Below are 21,164 nucleotides of genomic sequence, written 5' to 3'. Positions count from 1 at the left end.
CAACTGATGAACTGAATGATCAGCAATCAACTATGACCACTTTTGCTAAGGAGAAGGCCCAACATTTAGAGAAAATCCTGAGGAGACAGCCCTGCCCTGTGCTCTTTGGTAAGAGATGTTGGGGAAGATAGAGACATGGCTTGTGGAGGGTAGAGTCTCTACTTTGTGGGCTATAATTCCTGGGGGCCTTTACAATTACATCTATGCCTGGACTTTACCATAAATCATTTACATAAGACATTCTGAAATGGGAACCAGACATAAGTACGCTTTCAAAGTTCAAAGCAGACAGTTAGCTTAAGGCCAGAAAGAGATAGTGTAAGGAGTCTTCTTGAATTCAGTGACTGAATGAGAATAATTTTCCAAGTTATACCTGGAACAGTAGCAAAGGTTTCATTAACTGCAAAATCCTAGTCAAGAAAGATGTGATTTACACTTTGGTCTAATACGTCTATAAATCTTGATCTTTAGATAGTGCAGTCAATGTTTACCATCTGCCTACTATGTGCTGTACACTATGATACATTCTGTGGACCTGGTAGTAAGCAAGGCAAACATGACCTTTGTCCTCATGGAGCTTACAGTTTGACTGGGAAAGAGATGTTGAGCAAATCATTAAAAATAACAGATTAAACAATAATCAGTATGTTAAGGGTTTCAAAGGAAAGAACTAGGCATTATGAAAGTGTAGTCACAATCTAATTAGCAGTTAGTATAGTAATTCTGTCTGTATGCCTACTACTTATTTCATGGTAAATCAGTTGGGACACTTTAATTATGCTTAAAAAAAAGTTAAGGGGCTTCCCTGGTGGCCACAGTTGTTGGGAGTACGCCTGCCGATGCAGGGGGCGCGGGTTCATGCCCCGGTCCGGGGGGATCCCGCGTGCCGCGGAACGGCTGGGCCCGTGAGCCGTGGCCGCTGGGCCTGCGCGTTCCGGAGCCTGTGCTCCGCGGTGGGAGAGGCCTCGGCGGTGGGAGGCCCGCGTACCGCAAAAAAACAAAACAAAACAAAAAACAGTTAAAAACACGTGGGACAGTTTTGAGAAATCCTGCCTAGAAATCCAGGGCTGGAGAGTCTCTACAAAAAGCAAGTCTTTATGTAGAGAAAAGAAAAGTTCCTCTTCAAGGTGGACAAGTGACACTTTTGAGCAGCACTGGCCCCAGAATGCCAACTCAGGATACCCGGAGTCTGCCTTCAGTATCCCACGTCTCCTTTTCAGGATCTCTCTCCCAATTTTGTGTGCTCCATTACCCTTCTTACTAATTCTAAGAGTCACACATCTAATCTCCAACCCTCCCCTCTCTCACAGGGAAGAGACTGACAGGTGGTGAGGTTTAAAATGTGTCCCAAGGCCCCTCCCATTAGTATCCTAGGAAATACTCCCCATACTACTACTAATGCAGTAGCTCAGATCAGGGCAGGATGGTGACTGTGTAAATTAACCCATCTATCTACTGATTCAACACAAATTTATCGAGCATTATTATGGGTCATGCACAGGTGGTTCTGCAACAAAAATAATTCCTCTTGGAGCTTATGTCTGAGAAGGAGAGATGAGAAATAGCACGTAATTACGTTAGATAGTGCTAAGTTAAGTGCTAGGAAGAAAAAATTAAGCAGGGATGCTCCCTCAGAAAGACTTCCAGATAAGAGCCTGAAGGAAGAGGAAGAGCTTAACCACACAGATGATTGGTGCTTCTTAATCAATGGATATCTACTGGGGGTAACATTTTTGCCGGAGACTTCCAAGTACATTATTTGATTATAATACTCACAGCCACACTGATAAGCATGCATTATAAGCCATCCACTCACACTCCCCCCTTTTTTAAAACAAATATGAGACTGAGCTTGGGTTTACTGGAGGTCTTGTGACTTAACCAGGGTTCAGAGGCTCCAAACACCACTTAAGAGATGCCACTTTCTTTTCAATACTAATAATTGCGTATTTTTGGATCTTCCACATACATAATCATGTCAGAGTGTAAACAAAAGTTTGTTTCTTCTTTTTTCATTCTTAGGCCTTTTTATTCTCTCTTCTTATGATTATGGAAGTACAATGCTGAATAGAAGTGGCTTGCTCTGGGTATTAAAGGTAAAGATTACAGCATTAAGGATGACAGTTGCAGTAGTTTTGCATTCATGTTTATTACAATATATTTCTATATATATATGCATGTAGATATGCATCCTTTATCAGAAAAGAATGCTTATATTTTCATTGTTGTCTTTTTTCATTTATTATTTTTTAATTGAAATACAGTTGATGTACAGTATATGTTACAGGTGTACAACATAGTGATTCACAATTTGTTAAGGTTATACTCCATTTATAGTTATTATAAAATACTGGCTACTATTCTCTCTATTGTACAATATATCCTTGTAGCTTATTTTATACATAATAGTGTGTACCTCTTCATCCCATACCCTTATATTGCCCCTCCCCCTTTCCCTTTCCCCACTGGTGACGACTAGTTTGTTCTTTATATCTGTGAGTCTGTTTTTGTTGTTTTTGCTGTTATATTCACTAGTTTGTTGTTATTTTTTTAGACTCCAAATATAAGTGATATCATACAGTACTTATTTTTGACTTATTTCACTTAGCATAATACCCTCCAAGTCAATCCACTATCATTGCAAATGGCAAATTTCATTCTTCTTAATGGCTTGACTAGTATTCCATTGTATGTATATATACCACATCATCTTTATCCATTCATCTGTGATGGACACTTTAGGTTTGGTTCCATATCTGGGAATTGTAAATAATGCTGAAAATTGGGGTGCATGTTATCTTTTCAAATTAGTGTTTTTGTGTTTTTTTGGATATATACCCAGGAGTAAAACTGTTGGGTCATGTGGTAGCTCTATTTTTAGTTTTCTGAGAAACCTCCATACTGCTTTCCACAGTGGCTGCATCAATTTACATCATCCCCACCAACAGTGTACAAGAGCTCCCTTTTCTCCACATCCTAGCCATTCTGACAGGCATGAGGTGATAGCTCAGTGATTTTGATTTGCATTTCCCTGATGATTAGTGATGTTGAACATCTTTTCATGTGTCTGTTGGCCATCTATATACCTTCTTTGGGAAAATGTCTATTCAGGTCTTCTGCCCATTTTTTAAAAATTAATTAATTAATTAATTAATTTTGGCTGCACTGGGTCTTCGTTGCTGCACGTGGGCTTTCTCTAGTTGCAGCAAGCAGGGGCTATTCTTTGTTGCGGTGCATGGGCTTCTCATTGCCGTGGCTTCTCTTATTGAGGAGCGTGGGCTCTAGGTGTGCAGGCTTCAGTAGTTGTGGTTCACGGGCTCTAGAGCACAGGCTCAGTAGTTGTGGTTCACAGGCTTAGTTGCTCCACAGCATGTGGGATCTTCCTGGACCAGGGATTGAACCCGTGTCCCCTGCATTGGCAGGCAGATTCTTAACCACTGCACCACCAGGGAAGTCCCTGCCCATTTTTTAAATTGGGTTGTTTGTTTTTTTGATGTTGAGTCATATGAGCTGCTTGTATATTTTGGAAATTAATCCCTTGTCAGTAGTATCATTTGCAAATATTTTCTCCCAATCTGTAGGTTGTCTTTTTGTTTTGTTTATGGTTTCCTTTGCTGTGCATAAGCTTTTAAGTTTAATTAGGTCCCATTTCTTTATTTTTGCTTTTATTTCCTTTGCTTTAGGAGACAGATCCAAAAAAATATTGCTACAATTTATGTCAGTGTTCTCCCTACGATTTCTTCTAGGAGTTTTATGGTTTCCAGTCTTACATTTAGGTCTTTAATACCTCTTGAGTTTATTTTTGTGTATGGTGTTAGAGAATATTCTAATTTCATTCTTTTACACGTAGCTGTCCAGTTTTCCAGCACCACTTATTGAAGAGACTGTTGTATATTCTTGCCTCCTTTGTCATAGACTGACTATAAGTATATGGGTTTATTTCTGGGGTCTCTATTCTTTTCCATTGATCTAGGTATCTGTTTTTGTGCCAGTACCATACTGTTTTGATTATGTATCTTTGTAGCAAAGTCTGAAGTCAGGGAGTGTGATTCCTCCATCTCTGTTCTTCTTTCTCAAGACTGTTTTGCAGTAGTTTGGGGTTCTTATTTATACATATACATGTCTATACATATGCGTGCAGATATCCATTCTTCATCAGAAAAAAATGTTTTTTAAAAAATAGAACTTTTACTCTTTCAACTATTAATGTGATTTACAGAAACTGATTTTTCTTTTTAGAAACCGTTTATATTTTGAAATAGAGACACATTCAGAAAAGTGCATAAAATATAAATATATAGTAAATAAGTATAAATAGAAAAATGCTTGTAAAAAATGCCCAAGGATAAGAAAAAAACATTGCCCTTAGTAACTGAGAGCCTCTCTGATACCTTTGAATGTCCCATCCCTATCAGAAGCATACTGACTTATATAGTAAATCACTTCACATGACTTTCTTTATAGTTTTCTCAACTATGTATGCATTTTGAAACAATAAAGTCTAGTTTTAGGGTTATTTTTGTTCTTTTGCTGTTTTGATTTGAATTTTTTATCATTCCATTTTTCCTTTATTTGTATCTATACCCTAGTTCTGTTCTTTTAATGATTATTGTAGCATGCATCCTCAACTGAAAATCTGGCTTAAGCAACCTCTTTACTCCTCCCTTAGAACACTATAATGCAGTTTGCTCCACTCCCAACTTATATGGTATAAGTTATGTAATTTAAATCTCTATATTTTTAAGTTTATTATGAAATAAAAGGTACATATAGCAAAGCACGTACTATTCAGTGATTCATTACCAAGTGAACACCTGTAAAACCACCCACCCAAGAAAGAGAACACAGGCAGCAATCCAGAAACTTCTCTTGTGCTCTATTGCAATCACTAATCCCTTTCTCCTCCTCAAAGGTAAGCAACAGCATGACACGTATGGTAATCTTTCCTTGTTTCTTTTTTCTTTATTATTTTACTACAAAGCATTCATCTTTTAAGTCTACAATTTAATTTTATCTTTCTTGAACTTTATATAAACAGAATCACACTATATTATTTTTTCACATCTGAATCCTTTGGATCTACATTATCTGTTTCATCCGTGTTGTTACATAGCTGTAATTAATCATTTCTACTTATTCATGCATATATCCATCTTGTTGAATAAATAAACTCATTCTGTTGATTGAATTATTTATGGTTGAAATAACTGTGAGTAGCACAATGAACATCCTTGTACATGTCTCTGGGTACACATACACACACATTTTTGTGTGATATATATACTGGTCGCCAAGCCCAAGTTCACCTACATTTCCTCCTATGTTATCTTCTAGAAGTTTTGTGTTATAGTTTTAGGTTCATGAACCATTTTGAGTTAATTTTTGTGAAAGATGTAAAGTTAGTGTCTAGACTTTTTTTTTTTACACATGGTTATCCAGTGTTCCAGCATCATTTGTTAAAAAGACTACCCTTTCTCTATTGAATTGCCTTTGTTCCTTTGTCAAACAATTGACTATATTTATGTGGGTGTAATTCTGGGCTCTCTGTTCTGTTCCATTTGTCTATTTGTCTATTTTTTCACCAATCCCACAATGTCTTGATAATTGTAGATTTATAGTAAGTCTTGAAGTTGGGTAGTGTCAGTCCTCCGATTTTGCTCTCCTTCAGTATTGTGTTGGCTCTTCTGGGTCTTTTGCCTCTCCATATAAACTTTAGAATCAGTTTGTCAATATCCACAAAATAACTTATTGGGGCTTTAACTGGAATTGCATTGAATCTATAGATCAATTTGGGAAGAACTGACATCCCAGTAATATTGGGTCTTCCCCATCCATGAACATGGAATCTCTCTCCATTTATTCTTTGATTTCTTTCAACAGAGGTTTGTAGTTTTCTTCACATAGATCTTAGATATATTTTATTAGATTTATACCTAAGTATTTCATTTTGGGGGGTGCTAATGTAAATGGTATTTTTAATTTCAAATTCTACTTCTCCATTGTTGGTAAAAGGGAGAGTGATTCACTTTTGCATATTAATCTTATATCCTGCAAACTTGCTATAATGACTTATTCCAGGAAGTTTTTTTTTTTTGTGGTCAATTCTTTTAGTTTGCTACATAGATGATCATATCATCTGCAAACAAATACGGTTTTATTTCTTCCTTCCAAACCTGTATATCTTTTATTTCCTTTTCTTGTCTTATTGTATTAGCTAGGATGAATGTAAATGGCATTGTGTTTTTAATTTCAAATTTCCATTGTTCTTTTTGGTATATGGGTAAGCAACTCTCTATTTCCTTTGTCAGCCTGGCTAGGGTTTCATCAGTCTTATTGATCTTTTCATACACTCAGTTTTTGGTTTTACTGATTTTCTTTATTGTTATCCTGTTTTCAACTTCATTGATTTCTGCTCTAGTTTTTTTTTTTTTAATTGGAGTATAATTGCTTTACAATGTTGTGTTAGTTTCTGCTGCACAGTGAAGTGAATCAGCTATATGTATACATATATCCCCTCTTGGACCTCCCTCCCCACCCCCCATCCCACCCATCTAGGTCATCACGGAGCACCGAACTGAGCTCCCTGTGCTATACAGCAGGTTCCCACTAGCTATCTGTTTTACACATGGTAGTGTAATTATGTCAAACCTAATCTCCCAGTTCATCCCACCCTCCCCTCCCCCCTCCCCGTGTCCACACATCTGTTCCCTACATCTGCGTTTCTATTCCTGCCCTGCAAATAGGTTCATTTGTACTATTTTTCTAGATTCCACGTATATGCATTAATATATGATATTTGTTTTATAACAATTATTTTAATTATAAACACAAGATAAAGTAATGTGGAACCTACAGTATTGAATTATTTACCTTAAAACATTTCTTTTGTGATACCTGTTAATAAACTGGTAAGGAACAAAAAATGCCTTCGTCTACTAAAAAGTGTTTAATCTCAAAGGTGGTATGAAGTAAAACACATAATCAGCAAAATTCTTAGTAACTTGTAGAAATGTACTTTATTTCATGCAAAGCTACATAATTTCCTATATTTTAACAGCTAATCAAATAAACATTTCAAAAAAGTCATTACATCGCAATAAATTAAAATACTACAAAGCAATTCCAAGTCCATGAGTTTGTCAAAACCAAACTAAGAGAACATTATGCATAGATAAGGCCAAAGATGCTAACTTACTTATAGGTAGCACTTTGCAGGTTTGTTCAAATACATATTTAGTGAGAATCTGCAGAGAAAAATAGTTACATCTACAACCCATTAGTCAGAAAGGAAAACATCTGCCATTACATACCAGGTAGTAGTAGCTGATTAAAGATAAATTGGCATCATGCACCAAAAATGAACATAATGAACATTTTGAAAATTATGATCAGATGCACATTTGAAAGACTTATCTTCTATTCACCTAATCCACTGAATTAAGATAAATAACAAGTACTTTATTAATGCAACACAGAAATTAGGCATTTGGTATACTTTGCTTGGGTACTGGTATATACAAAAAGATACTGAAGAGATGTAGGAGTATTTCAAACTCATACTGGACTACTGAACTTTAGAGTATTGCCCTAAGGAAATAGGTTCTGGGCAGAACTTATTTGAGAAAGATTTTTAAACTACTTAAAAGCAATACTACAATTAGTTACTTACAAATACATTTTATAAAAATTAAATATCAGAAGGTAACAACATCAATATTAGAGCTCTTTTTTCAATGTTATAATTTATAAACATATATATGAGATTACAGTAATTTAAAAGACAGTTCCACATGTTCTCTATCTTCTAAATGAGAAAAATCCTTCAAGTTGTGTTCAAAATATGGACAAAGCAAATCCACTGGATTGCTTTAAAAAAAAAAAGTCTCTCCCCTACAATTTGGTGTACTAAGTAGGGAAGATGCTAGCCAGCATTCTTTTGAGAAATACAGCTCTAAGTGATTAGGTTGATAAGATTTATGTCAATAATATCAACTCAAAATGGGGTTGTACAGTCAGATGAACAAATTATGACTTTATTCTCCCTATGTCTGCCACAGTAAACCATTCTTTCTACCCTTTTGCACTAAGTACAGTAAAAAATCTCCTTTTGCAAAATACTGTGAGATCAGGATAATCACAAAAGAAAAGATTTTCACAGGAAAAAAGGTTAATTCTCACCAGGAAGTGTGTTAAAAACAAAAGTCTTTTAGGATATCTATGAGAAGAGGAACATGCCAATATTCTTGCTTTATTAACAAATTTAAAATTGTGATCAACCTCGGGCTTCCCTGGTGGCACAGTGGTTGAGAGTCCGCCTGCCGATGCAGGGGACATGGGTTCGTGCCCCGGTCTGGGAGGATCCCACATGCCGCGGAGCGGCTGGGCCCGTGAGCCATGGCCGCTGAGCCTGCGCGTCCGGAGCCTGTGCTCCACAGCGGGAGAGGCCACAACAGTGAGAGGCCCGCGTACCGCAGTAAAAAAAAAAAAAAAAAAAAAATTGTGATCAACCTCAATGGACAAATCTTTCGAAAGTGAAAATAAAATGTTAGGAAAACCAGGCTGAACATGAAAGGAATTAGGGGTGAGGGTATGTTCCCATTGCAATGGGACTGGGGATGGGGCAGGGCTAGTGGCTGCTCTGATGGTGGAGACGGCTCACAGGACCTGGTCTCCAGGAGTTAGTACAAGGGATAATACTGCCTAGTCTTCCAGGTCTCTGAGCAGGAAAAAAGTCACTGAGTTGGAAAGAAGTACCCCACACAAAGGGAATTCACAATTCAGAAGGCTTCCTGTAACCCTCTCATATTGTTCCAACCTCTCTTTAATGAAAACTCTGACAATGATGTATATTATTTACGAACTCCTTTTCATAAAAAGAGGCCTCAAGGTTCTTAATGTTTTGGGTTTGTTTCCTTGTTTTGTTTTTAACAATTACTGGTTTTGGAAGTCTAATTTTATGCTAAAACATTTACACTGAGAATAATTGATTTTACTGAAGTGTCCTACTTAGTGGCGAAAAAGACAACACACTGAGCTAGCATCCATCACATTTACATTCAGATGTTGCTTAGTTGTCTAGCAAAATCTGTTTCACTACTTTAAGTGCAATACTGCTATTCAAGTAGTGGGATCTGTAGTAAGAACCTTCTGAGTGCACTGATCATCAAAAACAACTGTACACAAAGAACAAACAGAAAAAAAATCTGTCAGCACATTAGAAGTCATACTATACAGAGAGGCTTCAGATAGGAAGGAAGGTATAAAAGGAATGAAGGGAAGAAGGAAGAAAAGAAATGAAAAGATAAAACTCTAAATTCACTTACTTCTCAACATTTAGAATTTAATACAATACAATCCATTGTATTTTGGAGATTCAAGTATGTTAAGATTTTTCAGGGACATGTTTTGCCTCTTGGTGCAAATATATTTATTCCTGTGATTTTTCAGGCATTGCCCACACAAATCACAAGTATAAAACTCACATTACTGAACAGTGTGAATTATAATTATGGAGAGTTTATTTTTCCTTTAAAATAGTAATCAACACAAAAATCAAGAACATTCTCTAAATCTACTAAAGGTATAAAAAAATGAGGTTTGCTATTGTACATCAATGAATCCCTTCATTGATATTCTAAAATATACATAAAAACACTCACACTGACTTTCATATCCACATTTAATTTCATTTGGGCACACAACCAGCATAAATTTAAGAACTGATAATCTAATCAAATAGTAGTGTCCAAAACCAAATCAACTGGCAGCATTTTTTTAAAGAAAGTTTCGATTGTCAAACTCTCTGTTCTATTCTTTATAAATGAAAAACCCTTGAATGTTCTGATTTAGCCCTTACCACTCTTGTGAAATGAGGGCCTCTTGCGTGATGAAATTATTCCAAAGCCCCTGCGTTCATTTGGTAAGAGAACAAATTCTAATAATTAGGTTTATTTTAATAATGATTTTTACAAAAGTGCTCTATTGATAATAAGAAATTATTGATGTAGTAACAAAAGTTAATTAGCAACTTATAGATTCATGAAATTAATAGATTATTGTTATTTTCTGCAATGGTTATTTTGAACTACTGGCTTAGAATATCCTTACCTAACATTATTTAGAAAAATAATTTAGAAAATTTAACCAGATATCTATTATTATGTAAGAAACACCTCAAAAGGTAATTGCCAGAAGTAATTCTTCAAGAAATGTACTTTGCATGTAGTGTTATGAATTTAGTAGTAACGTTTTGCAGTAGATATCATTATATTTTAATAAGCTTCTCAAAACAGAAAACTTTTGTTCTTATTACAGTTTTTTACAAGGTGGCTTAATGAACATTAACTCATTTCCCCAGCAATGAACTCTTAGTCCTCAGGGGTTAAATCATTACCTTCTAAACACAAATTTACCTAGCTAGGTAACCTTCCTATATGATCATATTTGAAATCCTGTAAGATAAATTCTGCTTAAAAAGTTGAATACTCTGGATCACTTAAACAACCAAAAATTATTTTGGAAATAACTCAAAAGTTATTATAATCATAAAAAATTTAACAATAAAATAAAGTAGTACATTCCTTTACTTATTTCTATCAATATATCTTAGGGTATTATAAGTTATAAAAGTAACTGGATCGTTTCTTCTCTTTTTCTGCTTCTATTTCTACAATAGCATCTGAGTTTCATGATAAAACCTGATGAGAAACAACATTATAATTAAGGAAAATATTCCAAAATAAACCCAAAGACTGAATAATAAAACAATATTATTTTCAAAGGATTTTGATTAATTATTCCCAAAAGAGCTTTTGCTCTGGGAACTTGTAAGCTTCTCTGTAATAATAAGAAACTGGACCCCTTCCTGGGGTGATCCTTTTCCCATCCACTATTTTCAAATAACAAAACCAGCACAGCTAACAACTTATTCTGTCTTTTTAAACGCCACCATATAAACATCAACTCAATACCCTCACAATAGCTTTGTGAGGTAGATCAGTAGGTAAATAGCAAGAATCCTCTTCATTTTGAAAATGAAGAAATTGAGGCACTGAATGGTTACATGATTTGCCCAAGGTTTCAATGGTCAATCATGAAATTTCAAACAGTGTTAAATTATCTCTGCTCCTGGCCTACTGCTCTCTAACCATGCTTCACAATAAAAGGCTGTGTGTGTGTTCTTAAATAAGCAGTCTATATAATCTTCGATTGAGAGTAAAATCTATCCACTGATATTTTTAAAGGGATCTAATCTCAAAGTTCATAAAAATTTAAGAAAATCAGATAATTAGGATGACACCCTATTCCTCTCAGTATCTGCATAAAACTGTGACTTTTAAAAAATTTAAATGATAACGTTACGAAAAGAGGAAAATAAAACATTTAAATATGATTCAGGGAAAAACTACCCTCAAGAAACATATAATCAAATTTGACTATATAATTCATCTTCAAACTGGGCCACTACTAAAAGTTATGCGGGATAATAGGTGTTAAACTAAGACAGCCATGGGCAAGCTCAAGTACAGTCACCACTGGGTGAATCCAAGGTATGGATTCTCAGAGTTGCAAATATTTCAGGGACATAACTCTCTGCAAACATGTTGTGCTCAACTATAGTCACTGTGTAATAAAACACTGAGGATTTAAAATATAATACCTAACTTTGGCTTAAACACAAAGTTTAAAAAATTCAATTTTAAATATTAACATGTTTAACCAACAAGTTACTACACATCTCCATTCTCAACTAGTTTTCTGTTTTCTATAAATCATAATTTAACTGTTAGTAATAACAGTAAATGGATTGACTTTTTACCTTTGAATAACCAGATATTGTTTTACAAAAGGAATAAACAGGCACCTTTCAAAAGCAGAGAATTTTGTGGGACTCTTTGGTTATTAAACCCCCCCACTATTTACCATTAATAATTACAATTCTCCTTGAATAGAATAATCAACTCAAATCAATATGCTAAATGACAAAGGTGAACACCTCTCCCTGAAATGAAAATTTTACAAAACAATACCAAAAGCATAAGACAATTTCCAGTTACCACCAAAGACTGAAAGAATATATCACCTGATTATAGTACACATGCTGAAGATACAAACACTATCAGTTGAAGGATACTCTTAATTATACATGCAAAAACCTAACTAATTTGCATACAGTATTGAAAAAGAGCTTTCTACATTCAGTTATGTCTGGTAAGTAAGCCATGTTTTAAGACATGGGTTTTGTAAATATGGTTGTTATTGAGGTGTCCATCTCTTTGAGAAATAAAGGATCAACATACTCTTTAGAAACAGAAAATATGTAAGTCACAATAATAAAACTGTATAATATTATTCAGTTATAACTATGGCTTCCTTGGACCTTTGAAACAACTTTCCTGAAAAAAATTTATCTGAAACAAACTGAACTACATGTTTTCAGCATATACTGATCTTAATCATGAATTAAATCCTTCCACTGTAACTGTACTTCTAAGGCAGACACTTCAAGAATGGTATGTAACAAACCTTATTAGAAAAGATGATACTCTATTCAATGAACAATAAACTATTATTACTAAGATCCCATTAATTTTCAGTGCCTTTTTTATCCTGACACTTTTCACTAAGAGTTCAGTGTAAATTCTAGGGCATACAGATGTTCATAAAGACTGAACTTATGTGTTGATCTTGGTTAGTTATTCCATATATTCTTACAGATTTTAAACATCATCAAATATTCGGCTGCGAGACATTGAGAGGTATCGTCCACCAGGCTGATACCTGAAAGGTGGATAAAGAAATGATCCAAGGCATCAAAAATAAAGAAGGAGAGAAAAACAAGGACACATTAAAAGGAAGTGGCTACATAATTTGTAAGAACTGTAAAATCTATTCAGTAGCTGAAATCAGGAACTTTGCCAAGAATGTTATCCCAAAGGGATTTACCTAATTATAAATCAACCAATGACGGTTTTAGAGCCTATGACATATGATACATATGGCGGGGTGAGAGATGTAAAAAGAAAGGAGTGGGGAGATGTAAAATACATCATGGAACTTAACAGATTTAATAACTAGATTGTTGAATATAAATAGAATATTCTTTTTGCTATTTATAGGCAATACTATAGCAAATATCTTCATGCATATGATGATTTGCTTTTGTTTAATTATTTCTACATAGTATAGTAGCTAAAAGCACACTCTGTAGCCAGAGTCCTGGGGTTTAAATGCCTGACTTTGTCATTTACAAGCCGTGTGATCCTGGGTAAGTTACTGAGCCTCTCTGGATGCAAATTCAATTGGACTTACAACCATAAAATACAATTACTGTTGTTAAAGTGCTTAGAATAGTGTGCCACCCAGCTACACCTATGTAAACTATTGCAAAATACATTTCATAAACGGGATTGCCAGAAATAGGCATATAAATATTGTTAAGATTCTACCAAATGATTTCAATTCTTTTTTGTTATTTATCATACTACTAGTAGTAGTTTGCGAAGATACTAATTTCAATCACCACCACTAGATGCTATAATTTTTTAAATACAAAAGCATTAGAAGGTGTTAAAAGGTTTCAAAGGTTGCTTAATATGCTTTTTATTAGTAGTAAAGATGAATACTTTCCTTATGTTTATCTCGTCAAGTCAGAATGTTATTAAAATTTCAGAGGAATGCTGGAGCCAAAATGGTAAGCTGGAACTTACCTTCCTGATTCAGATTCAAGAGGATCATCAGTGAATGTTTCTGCATTAAAATCCAAAGGTTCTGCATCTTGGAGGAGTTCTATTCGGTCCCTTTCAGTCCTATTATTAGCCCTGGTATATTTGGATGCTGCTGCAAAAGAAGAAAAAAATGTCCACTTTCTATTGTCTTTATGGGTCACAGTCTATGGACTCACGGAAAGAAAAGTCAAGTTTATAAAGGATGTGAATTTTGATTGTAAAGACAATATTAAGAAAAGATAACTATGTAGTTATCTTAAAATTAGATTAAAATGATTAATAGTATGATAGAAAATAACAAGGAAAAGTTCTCCCTTGTATGTAGTCTAAGCTCAGAAGCAGCTATAGTGCAAAGACTCAATATGAATCAGAATTAGTATTTAACTATGGTATCATAACAGTGAAATTGTTCATAATCAAATTAAGTTTCAGCTGGTTGCACACTGAGTACAGGGGGTGCTACATCTCACTTCTCGGCTAGGATTTTAAGGTGTAATCAACTCAAACTCTTCAGAAAAGGCCTGAGTCTTTTTCCCATGAAGCAATAGTTTAGGGCAGTAATGTCCAACAGAAATAAGTTCCAAGCCCCGTATTTACTTTTTACTAGTAGATACATTAAAAAAGTAAAAAGAAATAGGTGAAATTAATCTTAATATATTTAATTTACCTCAGTGTATACAAAATATTATCATTTCAATATGGGGCACCAGCTACACTGCAAATGCTCAACAGCCATATGTGGCTAACGGTTACCATCCTGGTCAGCACAGATCTAGAGAACTAATCCCTTCTCTACGTGAATGGGGTTTACTTCATAAACAACCTAAATTTTCACAATGTTATTTTGAGCAGCTCAACAGCTTCAAAAATCTATAATATAGGACTTTTTGAAAATTTAAGGCAAGCCAATTCTCTCATATTTTTGTCATCTTGGACTCTGCCCTTTACCGTTTCTCTCATTCATTCAGCAAATATTGGTTGCCTACCACACGCCAGTTTCTAACTCATCATCCTAAGGCTTTGTGTTTCTGTCTCTCTTAACCATGTTTCTCTTCTCTTAACCATTCTCCATACTCCCAGATCTCTGCATTCTGTTAACTCCAAATCCATGATAAACTTCCAAATCTCTTTGTAGAATCCTCCCTCTATTTTCTAGCTTTAACTGAAACTTTAGTCTTCTCCTATTTCTTCTACACTAAATCTCATCCAAACACATCCTTTCTTCTTTATCTCCAGGGTCATCTCAAGGGTGCTTATTTCATGCCCTCATCACTTTTTTTTTTTTTAGTTTCTGCTTCACAACAAAATGAATCAGTTATATATACACACATGTTCCCATATCTCCTCCCGCTTGCATCTCCCTCCCTCCCACCCCCCATCCCACCCCTCCAGGCGGTCACAAAGCACTGAGCTGATCTCCCCGTGCCATGCGGCCGCCCCCCACCAGCCATCCACCCCACGCTTGGTAGTGCACATATGTCCACGCCTCTCTCCCGCTTTGTCACAGCCCACCCCTCCCCCGCCCCATATCCTCAAGTCCATTCTCCAGTAAGTCTGTGTCTTTATTCCTGCTCTACCCCTAGGTTCTTCATGACATCTTTTCTTTCCCAAATTCCACATACACGTGTCAGCACACGGTATCTGTCTCTCTCCCTCTGACCTACTTCACTCTGCATGACAGACTCCAGGTCTATCCACCTCACTACAAACAGCTCAATTTCGTTTCCTTTCATGGCTGAGCAATATTCCATTGCATATATGTGCCACATCTTCTTTTTCCATTCATCCGATGATGGACACTTAGGTTGTTTCCATCTCTGGGCTATTGTAAATAGAGCTGCAATGCTATACTGCAGACTACAAAACAAATATACAAAGGAAGAAAGATCTCAACAGAGTGATAATTATGTGAATTAGGTGTCACTGTAAGTGTCCATCATCGGATGAATGGATAAAGAAGATGTGGCACATATATACAATGGAATATCACTCAGCCATAAAAAGAAACAAAATTGAGCTATTTGCAATGAGGTGGACAGACCCAGAGTCTGTCATACAGAGTGAAGCAAGCCAGAAAGAGAAAGACAAACACTGCATGCCAACACATATATATGGAATTTAAGAAAAAAAAAATGTCATGAAGAACCTAGGGGCAAGACAGGAAACAAAGACACAGACCACTAGAGAAAGGACCTGAGGATATGGGGAGGGGGAAGGGTAAGCTGTGACAAGAGAGAGAGAGGCATGGACATATACACACCACCAAACGCAAGGTAGACAGCTAGTGGGAAGCAGCCGCACAGCACAGGGAGATCAGCTCGGTGCCCCGCGACCGCCTGGAGGGGTGGGACAGGGAGGGCGGGAGGGAGGGAGACGCAAGAGGGAAGAGACGTGGGAACATGTGTACATGTATGGCTGATTCGCTTTTGTTATGGAGCAGAAACCAACACACCATTGTAAAGCAATTATACGCCAATAAAGATGTAAAAAAAAAAAAAAAGAGTGGAGATCTGTAAAGAACAGACTTGTGGTTGCCTAGGCAGGGAGGGAGGGATGGGTTGGGAGTTTGGGGTTAGCAGATGCAAACTATTATATATAGAATGGATAACAACAAGGTCCTACTGTGTAGCACAGGGAACTACATTCAATATGCTGTGATAAACCATAATGGAAAGAATATAAAAAAGAATGTATATATATATGTATAGCTGAATCACTTTGCTGTACAGCAGAAATTAACACAACCTTGTAAATCAACTATACTTCAATAAAAAAAAACAAACACTAGTGGATATCTGTGAAAACTGTAAACCAGGGTGACTGAGGATATACTTTCATAAAATAGAATATACTACAGATATGGTTGTCTTTGTTCAATTCTACAAGTCTCCACTGAGCAGGTACCGTATGCCAGGCTTTGGGCTGGGCTGTAGTGATACCCACGGTGAGCAAAACAAGGTATGGTCCCTGTTCTACGGAACTTAACAATCTAGTGAGGGAGATGAACCATGATCAAATAACGACACCAAATGTAAAATGGTAACTCTGATGTGTGTTTAAGAGTGTCACCTGTTAGTAACCACGATGGTGATCTGGCCTAGTCAGAGAGGTCTGGGGAAGGTTTTCTGAGGAAGCTTTGGGGGTGAGATCTGCAAGGTGACCAGGAGCTAATGCGGTGAAGAAGGGCAGGAAGAGCATTTCAGGGCAGAGAAACAGCACAGGAGAAGGAATGCTGTTTGCTTGAGGGAGCAGAAGGCAAGGTGTGCTCTGAGCAGAGAGGGCTGGGGGAGCATGGGGAAAGATCCAGCCTCACACGCAAGAAGGGCTTTCTGTAAGAATGGAAAGTCCACTGTACAGTTTTAAGCAGAGAAGTGATATGATCAGATTATTGGTATAGAAGAGCATTCTAGTTTCCCTTGGGTGAATGAATAGATTTGAGAGGGAAACAAGAATGAATGCAGAGGGAGCCCTCATCATTTTTTGACTGCATTACTAAAACAGACACTAACTGGTTTCTGTCTCACTTCCCTGGAAATCATGCTTTATACAGATGTCAAATTCCATCTTCCTAAACCAAAAATCTGAGCATGCTTCTTCCATATTGAAATCTTATCTTTGGCATAAAATCTAAACTTCTAAGCATGCTAATACCTGTTTCCCAACTATCTCTGCAGCCTCACCTCTCATCAGGCTTTTCATACTTTAGGCTCTAGTCATAGAGAAAAGCCTACATTTCCCCAAAGGTTCTCTCATGTCACTCATTCTTCCTTCTGCCTAAAACCCCTTCACCTGGCTAAGTACTACTTATTCCTAAACAGTACTTCTTTATAACAGAAATCTGTTCCCAATAGAGAATTCTTTTCCATCCTCTGAGCTGAGTTCTCTCAGCATCAGGCATGCACCTTTACACTCTCTCAGCATCCCTGCATCTCCCCCAAAGACAAACAACCTCTGCCTTCTACTCAGTGCGGGATCCTGGGAATTCGCATTCCCAGAAGCAGATGGCAGGGTCAAGGATGTGGGGAGGTTTCCTAACCCAACCGACTGACCAATGTCTTCTGCCTGATATCAGTCCCTCACTAAATTACAGGCAAACAAGATGGAAAATTATCTTCTTTGTATTCCTGTATTCCTGGGAAAGTACCTGATATATATGGGTCAATCAGTAACTTATTATAAAAATGACTGAACAGCCTGAAAACATCTAGGTAAACAGAAATCAGTACCTGCCTACAATGTGCCTGGGATAAGTACTATTATTTAGGTAGTGTAATTACAACTAATCACTTGATGTCCCAGATGTCTCCTTCTCCTACCAGAATGCATATTTGAGTTTCTCCTTCCTCTCATACACTGAGGGATGAAAAAAGTAAACTCACTGCAGAACCACATTTATAGTTCTCTAAAGGCATTTCTGGATGGGTAACTAATCCTCAGTCTCTATGCAAGCAAGCATAAGAAAAAAATTTCTTAGAAAACTAGACAATAAACTACTTACATCGGTTGGTACTAATATCTGAGAAGTTTGATTCTTTTGGGTCAATATGAACATTTCTGTTTCTAGTGGAATCTTCTCTACTGTGTCCATAACGTTCTTTCCATTCCTAGGAAAGAAAAACAAACGATTATATAACACAAGAACATACAGTCAGAAAATAATTCATCAGTGATAACAGATTTAGATTACATATGCAGAGTAATATAATCTAATTCTTTTTCATAAGGAATTCATCAGATAATCACTATAATTAGCACAGTGCCTTTAGAAATCATAGATAAGGAGAGAGGGGGAAGATGGCGGAAGAGTAAGATGCAGAGATCACCTTCCTCCCCACAGATACATCAGAAATACATCTACATGTGGAACAACTCCTACAGAACACCTACTGAACGCTGGCAGAAGACCTCAGACCTCCCAAAAGACAAGAAACTCCCCACGTACCTGGGTAGGGCAAAAGAAAAACGAATAAACAGAGACTAAAGAATAGGGACGGGACCTGCACCAGTGGGAGGGAGCTGTGAAGGAGGAAAAGTTTCCACACACTAGGAAGCCCCTTCGCGGGCAGAGACTGTGTGTGGCGGAGGCGGGGAGCTTCAGGGCCGCGGAGAACAGCACAGCAACAGGGGTGCGGAGGGCAAAGCTGAGAGATTCCCGCACAGAGGATCGGTGCCGACCGGCACTCACCAGCCTGAGCTTGTCTGCTCACCCGCCGGGGCGGGCGGGGCTGGGAGCTGAGGCTCGGGCTTCAGTCGGATTGCTGGGAGAGGACTGGGGTTGGCGGCGTGAACACAGCCTGCAGGGGGTTAGTGCGCCACAGCTAGCCGGGAGGGAGTCCGGGGAAAAGTCTGGACCCGCCGAAGAGGCAAGAGACTTTTTCTTCCCTCTTTGTTTCCTGGTGCGCGAGGAGAGGGGATTAAGAGCGCTGCTTAAAGGAGCTCCAGAGACGGGCGCGAGCCGCGACAAAAAGCGCGGACCCCAGAGACGGGCGTGAGACGCTAAGGCTGCGCTGCCGCCACCAAGAAGCCTGTGTGCGAGCACAGGTCACTCTCCACATCCCCCTTTCGGGGAGCCTGTGCAGCCCGCCACTGCCAGGGTCCCGGGATCCAGGGACAACTTCCCCGGAAGAACGCACGGCGCGCCTCAGGCTGGTGCAACGTCACGCCAGCATCTGCTGCCGCAGGCCCGCCCCGCACTCCGTGCCCCTCCCTCCCACACAGACTAAGTGAGCCAGAGCCCCAGAGTCAACGGCTCCTTTAACCCCGTCCTGTCCTGAGCGAAGAACAGACGCCCTCCAGCTAACCTACACGCAGAGGCGGGGCCAAATCCAAAACTGAACCCCGGGAGAGAACAAAGAAGAAAAAAGGGCCAGCAGCCTCAGAGCAGCGGATTAAATCTCCACAATCAACCTGATGTCCCCTGCATCTGTGGAATACCTGAATAGACAACGAATAATCCCAAATTGAGGAGGTGGACTTTGAGAGCAAGATTTATTTTTTTCCCCTTTTCCTCTTTTTGTGAGTGTGTATGTGTATGCTTCTGTGCGAGATTTTGTCTGTATAGCTTTGCTTTCACCATTTGTCCGAGGGTTCTATATGTCTGTGTTTTTTTTGACTTTAAAAAAATTGTTTTTCTTAAAAATTTTTTTATTTTCATAAGTTTATTTTACCTTACTTTATTTTCTTTTATCCTCTTTCTTTCTTTCTTTCTTTCTACTTTTTCTCCCTTTTATTCTGAGCCATGTGGATAAAAGGCTCTTGGTGCTGCAGCCAGGTGTCAGTGCTGTGCCTCTGCGGTGGGAGAGCCAACTTCAGGACACTGGTCCACAAGAGACCTCCCAGCTCCATGTAATATCAAACAGCGAAAATCTCCAAGAGATCTCCATCTCAACACCAACACCCAGCTTCACTCAACAACCAGCAAGCTACCAGAGCTGGACACCCTATACCAAACAACTAGCAAGACAGGAACACAAACCCACCCATTAGCAGAGAGGCTGCCTAAAATCATAAGTCCAGACACCCCAACACACACCACCAGACGTGGACCTGCCCACCAGAAAGACAAGATCCAGCCTCAACCACCAGAACACACGCACTAGTCCCCTCCACCAGGAAGCCTACACAACCCACTGAAACAACCTTAGCCACTGGGGACAGACACCAAAAACAACGGTAACTACGAACCTGCAGCCTGCAAAAAGGAGACCCCAAACACAGTAAGATAAGCAGAATGAGAAGACAGAAAAACACACAGCAGATGAAGGAGCAAGACAAAAACCCACGAGACCTAACGAATGAAGAGGAAATAGGCAGTCTACCTGAAAAAGAATTCAGAACAATGATAGTAAAGATGATCCAAAATCTTGGAAATAGAATAGAGAAAATGCAACAAACATTTAACAAGGACCTAGAAGAACTAAAGATGAAACAAGCAACGATGAACAACACAATAAATGAAATTAAAAATACTCTAGAAGGGATCAATAGCAGAACAACTGAGGCAGAAGAATGGATAAGTGACCTGGAAGATAAAATAGTGGAAATAACTACTGCAGAGCAGAATAAAGAAAAAAGAATGAACTGAGGACAGTCTCAGAGACCTCTGGGACAACATTAAATGCACCAACATTCGAATCATAGGGGTTCCAGAAGAAGAAGAGAAAAAGAAAGGGACTGAGAAAATATTTGAAGAGATTATAGTTGAAAACTTCCCTAATATGGGAAAGGAAATAGTTAATCAAGTCCAGGAAGCACAGAGAGTCCCAGACAGCGTAAATCCAAGGAGAAACACGCCAAGACACATATTAATCAAATTGTCAAAAGTTAAATACAAAGAAAGCATATTAAAAGCAGCAAGGGAAAAACAACAAATAACACACAAGGGAATCCCCATAAGGTTAACAGCTGATCTCTCAGCAGAAACCCTACAAGCCAGAA

General features: G+C 37.9%; 1 protein-coding gene across 5 annotated transcripts in view; it reads right to left on the bottom strand.

Annotated features, from left to right (window-relative positions):
- Positions 1 to 6,990: 6,990 nt before the first annotated feature.
- The window catches only part of LMBRD2 (LMBR1 domain containing 2), a 56,371-nt gene continuing 42,197 nt past the window's right edge, over positions 6,991 to 21,164 (bottom strand). For 3 of the 5 annotated variants that reach the window (XM_032626947.1, XM_032626951.1, XM_032626948.1), the window contains 3 exons: positions 18,226 to 18,331; positions 13,710 to 13,839; positions 6,991 to 12,780 (listed from right to left, as the gene is read on the bottom strand). In XM_032626947.1, the coding sequence (XP_032482838.1) occupies positions 12,720 to 12,780; positions 13,710 to 13,839; positions 18,226 to 18,331 (297 nt within the window). In that variant the 3' untranslated portion in view covers positions 6,991 to 12,719. The remainder of the gene's footprint in view (positions 12,781 to 13,709; positions 13,840 to 18,225; positions 18,332 to 21,164) is intronic. The other 2 variants (XM_032626950.1, XM_032626949.1) reach the window with 2 other exon arrangements.

The sequence above is a fragment of the Phocoena sinus genome, chromosome 3, assembly GCF_008692025.1.
Source record: "Phocoena sinus isolate mPhoSin1 chromosome 3, mPhoSin1.pri, whole genome shotgun sequence".
In the NCBI taxonomy this organism is placed as follows: Eukaryota; Metazoa; Chordata; class Mammalia; order Artiodactyla; family Phocoenidae; genus Phocoena; species Phocoena sinus.
This window is presented reverse-complemented; position numbering and strand designations above follow the sequence as displayed.